Source organism: Thamnophis sirtalis, unplaced genomic scaffold (genome assembly GCF_051295495.1).
Source record: "Thamnophis sirtalis isolate CommonGarterSnake01/CBP01778 unplaced genomic scaffold, rThaSir2_p1.2 scaffold_2, whole genome shotgun sequence".
Classification (NCBI taxonomy): Eukaryota; Metazoa; Chordata; class Lepidosauria; order Squamata; family Natricidae; genus Thamnophis; species Thamnophis sirtalis.
The window spans coordinates 53,519,784-53,527,837 of NW_028261382.1; the positions used below are offsets into that span (position 1 = coordinate 53,519,784).

An 8,054-nucleotide genomic window follows, 5' to 3' on the forward strand; every position below is an offset into this window, starting at 1 on the left:
GAAAGAAAAAGAAAGAAGGAAGGAAAAGAAAAAGGAAAGAAAGAAAAAGAAAGAAGAACGGAAGGAAAGGAAGGAAGGAAGGATGGAAGGAAGGAAGGAAGGAAAAGAAAAAGGAGAGAAAAAGAAAGAAAGAAGGAAGGAAAAGAAAAAGGAAAGAAAGAAAAAGAAAGAAGAACGGAAGGAAAGGAAGGAAGGAAGGATGGAAGGAAGGAAGGAAGGAAAAGAAAAAGGAAAGAAAAAGAAAGAAGGAAGGAAAGGAAGGAAGAAAAAGAAAAAGGAAAGAAAGAAAAAGAAGGACGGAAGGAAAGGAAGCAAGGAAGGAAGGAAGGAAGGAAGGAAGGAAGGAAGGAAGGAAGGAAAGAAAGAAAGAAAGAAAGAAAGAACAATTGGAAAGGATTAGAATTAGAATTAATAGAATAGAGTAGAGTAGAGTAGAGTAGAGTAGAGTAGAGTAGAGTAGAGTAGAGTAGAGTAGAGTAGAGTAGAGTAGAGTAGAAAAATAGAATAGAAAAAGGGAATAGAATAGAACAGAACAACAGAACAGAATAGGAATAGGAACAGAATAGAATAACAGAGCTGGAAGGGACGTTGGAGGTCTTCTAGTCCAACCCCCTGCTTAGGCAGGAAACCCTGCACCACTTCAGACAAATGGCTATCCAACATCTTCTTAAAAAACTTCCAGTGGTTGGAGCAGCCACAACTTCTGGTGGCCAGTCGTTCCACTGGTTAATTGTTCTAACTTTATTCAGGGGTCTCCCACTTCTATCAGGAGGCCAGCCGAGTATCAGCTAATTCAGAAAAACACGAGGGAGGAGCCCACCACTGGAAGCTTTCAAAGGGAGACTGGACTGCCGTTTGTCAGAAATGGTGTAGGGTCTCCTGCTTGGGGTCAGACTAGATGACCCGTAAGGTCCCTTCCGACTCTCTTAATCTAATCTGAACGGTGGACTTATTTGATAACATTTCCCCCCCCCTCTAAACTACGACTCTTATCGCAGTGTTTCTCAACCTCGGGAACTTTTTAAGATGGGCGGACTTCAATTCCCAGAACTGGGGAATTCTGGGAGTTGAAGTCCTCATGCCTTAACATTCTCAAAGTTGTGGGGGGGGGGGGGGTTAAATTTAATGTAATTTAATGATTTAAAGCTTCTTCCTCATTTACATAAACATCTCAGCCGTCGTTTAGTCTCGGTTTTCCGAAATCTGCAAACGTGGTTTGATGCCGCCATGATCTTAAATTCAGGAATCGTGTGTGCTTGATGAACCAGTGGAGACCAGCTTTTTTTCCGGGCCTGCAAGATGCTAGATTACCACTAGAGGGCAGCAAAGTACTGGAGATTTTTTGAGGGGGGGATCTCCTTGCTGCCTCCCTGTGGTTATCTACATATCTTGCAATCCCAGATTTAAAAAAACCTTTAAAGGAGGCAGAGCAGAATAACTTTATTTGCCTTAATGCTTTAAGAACTAATAATCTATAACAGGGGTCTCCAACCTTGGCAACTTTAAGACTTGTGGACTTCAACTCCCAGAATTCCTCAGCCAGCGACGCTGGCTGAGGAATTCTGGGAGTTGAAATCCACAAGTCTTAAAGTTGCCAAGGTTGGAGACCCCTGGCAAATTGTAGGATAATGCCGATGTTAAGCCCAGATGTGCTTTATGTGGGCTTGTGATCTATATATAAACAGTGCCTTATGGCTTAGCATATATGGTTCAAATATTCCCCAGCCCAGGGGCTTATTCAGTAGATCGCAGTTAAACAAACCAGAACTTAATATCCTCTACGCATCCCGTCCAAAACAGAAAGATACGCAGCCACAACATTTCAATTTTTTTGATATGACGACAGCCGTACAATAACACCCCCCCCCCCTTCCTGTACGATCAACCCCAGCCGGGCAGGAAAAGCTGATGATTCGAGACCGTTTTCTGCGGAGTTGCGGAGAAATAATGTACAGTTACCGATACACCCTGATAGGACCATAGGCTTGAGGTGTTGGCGTGTGTCACGAAACCACTTGTGCAAAGGTGAACCCTATTTAAGAAGGGCGCGGCGGCCTAGGGGTGGAGCTCTCGCCTCACAACCAGGTTCGATCCTAGGTGGAGGCAGATATTTCTCTCTCTGGCCACAATGAGAATTTATCTGCCGAACAAAACTCCGTACTGGTGACAGGGGACAGCATCCGGCCACTAAACATAGCTCCATTCAGTTGCCCAGACTCCACCCCGCAAGAGATTATGGGGTTGTTAAAAGAAGATGATGATGAAAGGCGACTGATCTTATTTAAACTAGAGATCTGAATCCCACCCCCCAAAGAATCTTGTCTTTGCAAGTGGACTTCGGGGGCTATCAAAATTAAGAATACCCACATATAATTTGGACCGGAGGAATTGTGTGCACATGTTTCTTTACTCTAACATGCCAGTCCGGGTTCTTCTTTCCAAAAGGGATGGGACCAGGAGTGAAATTCAGTTGGTTCTAACCGGTTCAGGAGAACCGGTAGCGGAAATTTTGAGCAGTTCAGAGAACTGGCAAATACCACCTCTGGCTGACCCCAGAAGTAGGGTGGGAATGGAGATTTTGTGGTATCCTTCCTCTGGAGTGGGGAGGGAATGGAGATTTTGCAGTATCCTTCCCCTGGAGTGGGGAGGGAATGGAGATTTTGCAGTATCCTTCTCCCAGGATGGAGAGGGAATGGAGATTTTGTGGTATCCTTCCTCTGGAGTGGGGAGGGAATGGAGATTTTGCAGTATCCTTCCCCTAGAGTGGGGTGGGGATGGGGATTTTGCAGTATCCTTCCCCTGGAGTGGGGAGGGAATGGAGATTTTGCAGTATCCTTCTCCTGGAGTGGGGAGGGAATGGGGATTTTGCAGTATCCTTCCCCTGAAGTGGGGAGGGAATGGAGATTTTACAGTATCCTTCCCCTGAAGTGGGGAGGGAATGGGGATTTTGCAGTATCCTTCCCCCTGAAGTGGGGAGGGAATGGAGATTTTGCAGTATCCTTCCCCTTAGAGTGGGGTGGGGATGGGGATTTTGCAGTATCCTCCCAGGATGGAGAGGAAATGGAGATTTTGCAGTATCCTTCCCCTGGAGTGGGGGGGGGGAATGGGGATTTTGCAGTATCCTTCCCCTGGAGTGGGGAGGGAATGGGGATTTTGCAGTATCCTTCCCCTGGAGTGGGAGGGAATGGAGATTTTGCAGTATCCTTCCCCTAGAGTGGGGAGGGAATGGAGATTTTGCAGTATCCTTCCCCCAGGATGGAGAGGAAATGGAGATTTTGCAGTATCCTTCCCCTGAAGTGGGGAGGGAATGGAGATTTTGCATTATCCTTCTCCTGGAGTGGGGAGGGGAATGGAGATTTTGCGGTATCCTTCCCCCAGGATGGAGAGGAAATGGAGATTTTGCAGTATCCCTCCCCCTGGAGTGGGGTGGGGATGGAGATTTTGCGGTATCCTTCCCCCACGATGGAGAGGAAATGGAGATTTTGCGGTATCCTTCCCCCAGGATGGAGAGGAAATGGAGATTTTGCAGTATCCTTCCCCTGGAGTGGGGAGGGAATTGAGATTTTGCGGTATCCTTCCCCCTGGAGTGTGGAGGGAGTGGAGATTTTGCAGTATCCTTCCTCCAGGATGGAGAGGGAATGGAGATTTTGCATTATCCTTCTCCTGGAGTGGGGAGGGAGTGGAGATTTTGCAGTATCCTTCCCCTGCACACCAAGCCACGCCATGCACACCAAGCCACGCCCACAGAATCAGTAGTAAAAATATTTGCATTTCACCACTGGGAAATCTGGGCGCTTCTCCAACATAATAGCTTAGAATAGCGCTGGGGCCTTCTGCAGATGTCAAGCTGTGTCCTTCTGTTGTGTTTGGAATTACAGTTGAATCCCCAGGAATCCATACGGCAGTGTAAAAATAAATAAACCCTCAACAAACCTTGCAAAAGGTGCACGAAATCTGCAGGACGTCTTATGAAGCCGTGTTTCTTAACCTTGATAACTTGAAGATGGGCGGACTTCAATTCCCAGCATTCCCCAACCAGCCAGCTAAGATGATTGGGGAATTTTGGGAGTTGAAGTCTGTACATCTTCATTAGCAATAGCTCTTAGACTTATATACCGCTTTACAGTGCTTTTACAACCTCTCTCTAAGCGGTTTACAGAGACAACATATTGCCCCCAGCAGTCTAGGTCCTCACTTTACCGACCTCGGAAGGACGGAAGGCTGAGTCAACCTTGAGCCTGGTGAGATTCGAACTGTCAAATTGCAGGCAGCTGGCAGGCAGCAGAAGTAGCCTGCAGTACTGCACTCTAACCACTGCGCCACCACGGTTCTTATGCCAAGTGGCCAAGGTTGACAGACACAATTATGAATGAAAAGTAACTTCCCTTCCCATAGATCAGATTTTAGAAGACAAACTTGGGAATATCTTAATTTAAAAACAAACAAAACTAAATCTAAAAGAATTTGCCTCACACTCGCCTGCGCCGGGCAGGCAAAAGTATTCTTAAAAACTCTTTGCGGTTATTCTTGCCCAGAATTACAAAATAATTCGAATCACAGGGATGTGTTTGGAGAGAAAAAAATAAAGCTTCCTTCTCAAAGCATTTTGGGCGGACTTAGCCAAACTCAGATGGCTTAAACTAAGCCAATCCAATGGTTGGGGACTCACAGGATGTGGTGCAACCCTGCTTTTGACGTTCCCAAACCATAATCTACAGCTCATCTTTGTTGTGCATATTCAGCCTTCAGTGGTTTACTCTGCCCGCAATAGGATTTTCCCATATGCAGGCTGTTGTTTGCCGATGCTGACCGACAATAGGAGTTACAAGGAGATTCCCAAGGCCAGCAGAAAGAAGAGGATGAGCTCGCAGTCAGAACGGTAGCTTCTTCCAGCCCATTCTGAGTCCACCCCCACCCCCCTACTCTTTTTTGGCCGGGCCCGCCAGCGAGCGCCAACAAGCGGCGATCCCCTCCGAGTGATGGTACACGAGGACGCCCAGCAGGGTGAGGGCGATGCCCACATAGCTCAGCCAAGTCAGGTGGCTTCCGAACAGCCAGCGGGAGAGGAGCAGGTTCCCCACCACGTTGAAGTTCCCCAGGACGTGGATGGTGAGGGCGGAGGTCAGCGAGAGGATGCAGAAGCTGGACAGGGTTGTAAAGGACCGAGCCCCAGGCAGCTGAGCAGCACGCAGTTCCAGAGGCTGGCCTCGTAGGCCAATAGGCCCTCCCAGGCTGAGCCCACCTCCATGCCCAGCGCGGCTACGAAGAGAAGGCAGAAGCTGGGCAGCGAAGTCAAGCACAGGAGCCTCAAGGAATCCAGCTGCTCCTCCTGCAGAAGGATACCTGTAGGTGGGCAGACAAGGAGAGGATCGGCAAAGCTTCAGGGTCTTTGGGGGCAAACGAAAATGTTACAACAAGAAATAGAATTCAGACCAGTTTTACTAGGCGTTATCCCAGAGAAACGTACTTATTTGATTATACACGTCAACTACAGCAGCGAGAATTGTATTTGCCCCAAACTGGAAATGAAATAAGTTACCAACAGGTGGAAGAGATAATAAAAAAAAAAGATACTAGATTGTGGAGAGATGAAACAGGTTGACAGTGAAAATAAAGGATAAAGAGGAATCGGTGAACTTCCAAGACATGGAGAAGATTTTATGATTGGCTAGAGAAAGGAAGCTAGAAAAGAAAGGAGGAGATAGAGAACACAGACGATGCACTATTAAATGAAAGGAGGGGGAGAGGGGGAAAACAGAAAAGAAAATATTAAATACACAAGCATGTATTCAAGAGCAAGATATAAAGCGTTGGGGAAACATAGGATAGATTAGCGAAGGTAAGGGAGTAAGAAATGATGCTAAATTATATATCTATATCATTTATATAGATAAATGACATAGATAGATGATGGATGGATGGATGGATGGATGGATGGAGACATAGATAGATGATAGGTAGTAGGTAGGTAGATAAATAGATAGATAGGTAGTAGGTAGGTAGGTAGCTAGATAAATAGGTAGATAAATAGATAGGTAGGTAGATAAATACATAGATAGGTAGGTAGGTAGGTAGTAGGTAGTAGGTAGGTAGGTAGGTAGGTAGGTAGGTAGGTAGGTAGATAGATAGATAGATAGATAGATAGATAGATAGATAGATAGATAGAATAGATAGATAGATAGATAGATAGATAGATAGATAGATAAAGATAAGTAGGTAGGTAGATAAATAGTTAGGTAGATAAATAGATAGGTAGGTAGATAAATACAGATAGGTAGTAGTGGGTAGGTAGGTAGGTAGGTAGGTAGGTAGGTAGGTAGGTAGGTAGGTAGGTAGGTAGATAGATAGATAGATAGATAGATAGATAGATAGATAGATAGATAGATAGATAATAGATAATAGATAGGTAGGTAGATAAATAGATAGGTAGATAAATAGATAGGTAGGTAGATAAATACAGATAGGTAATAGGTAGGTAGGTAGGTAGGTAGGTAGGTAGATATAGATAGATAGATAGATAGATAGATGATAGATAGATAGATAGATAGATGATAGATAGATAGATAGATAGATAGATAGATAGATAGAATAGATGATAGATAGATAGATAGATAGATAGATAGATAGATAGATGATAGATAGATGTAGATAGATAGATAGATGATAGATAGATAGATAGATGATAGATAGATAGATAGATAGATAGATAGATAGATAGATAGATAGATAGATAGATAGATAGATAGATAGATTAATAGATAGGTAGGTAGATAAAGATAGGTAAATAGGTAGGTAGGTAGGTAGGTAGGTAGATAAATAGATAGGTAGGTAGGTAGATAGATGGCTGGATACCTGGATGGATGGATGGATCGAGGCAGAAAGAAAGACATAGATAGATGGATAAGATGGATGGAGGGATGGATGGATGGATGGATGGATGGATGGAGACGGAGAGAGACATAGATGATAGATAGATAGATAGATAGATAGATAGATAGATAGATAGATAGATAGATAGATAGATAGATAGATAGATAGATAGATAGATTCTACATGGACAGATAGAGACAATATAGATACTGATAGAATAATATAGATGATAGATAAACAATAGATAGACAGACAGACAGATTAGCGAGAGGGAGAGACGCTTAGCAACTCAACACTAGAACAATCTTTCTCAACCTTGGGCCACCTGAGGTGGAGTTGATGCCCCCCCCCCCACTTTCCTGCGGCCTCCGTTGGTGCAAGCCTGCCTTCGCCACCCCCCACCCCCCGGCTCACTTACTCTGCTGAATGGACTTCAGGCCTCGCAGGAAGGTGGCGGCGAAGAGGAAGCAGCATCCAGCTTGGTCGAAGTGCACCTCGCCCACGAAGCTCAGGGCGGCCCCCAAGCAAATGGGGCCCATGGCCGCGTACTGCAAGGGGTGATGGCGCTTCCGCAGGAGCAGCTCCGAGAGGGTGAGGGTGAAGAGCGGGGTCGTGGTATACACCATCTGGGCAAAGTCCAGCTGGACGTGGTTGAGCCCCAGGTTCCCAAAAGCCACGCTAGCGCAGAAGGTCAGGCTCAGCAGGAAAACCCGGAGCCGGGTTTTGGGGTGGAGGGACGGGTAGCCGGAGCCTCCTCCTCCCTCCTCCTCCTCTGGCCCGGAGCCTGGCGAGAGGCCTCCCCACCACCACCGCCGTCAACATGTGTAAGGAGGACAGCAAGACCGGGTAGCGGAAATTGTGGGTGGCGAAGATCCACTTGTTCAGGCCGGACATGGTGGAGCCCGTGGCCAGCCACGTCACGACGGTGGCCACCAGGGGCAGGCTGTGGCCCCACCGGGAAAGCAGCCTCCGCCCCCAGCGTTGCCCGGGATCCTGCTTCCAGGGCGGGAGCAACCAGGCTCCGGTGGCTGAGCCCATCACGGCATCGTGCTTCTTCCCTGCTGGCAGGCACATGGGGCGGGGTGGGGACAACGACAGTGAATTGGCACGGTTCTTTTGCAACCGGGACAAGCGTCTCCACTGGTCTGGAATGTCCTTTCCTAGCCAAAGAGGGCTGCTCGGTT

General features: G+C 46.6%; 1 protein-coding gene across 1 annotated transcript; it reads right to left on the reverse strand.

Annotated features, from left to right (window-relative positions):
- Nucleotides 1-3,668: 3,668 nt before the first annotated feature.
- SLC35E4 (solute carrier family 35 member E4) lies at nucleotides 3,669-8,048 on the reverse strand. The gene is given in 4 exon segments (XM_014072467.2): nucleotides 3,669-5,165; nucleotides 5,168-5,343; nucleotides 7,289-7,628; nucleotides 7,630-8,048. Coding segments are annotated over 4 exon segments (1,077 nt in total). The 5' UTR covers nucleotides 7,945-8,048; the 3' UTR covers nucleotides 3,669-4,919.
- Nucleotides 8,049-8,054: the final 6 nt, after the last annotated feature.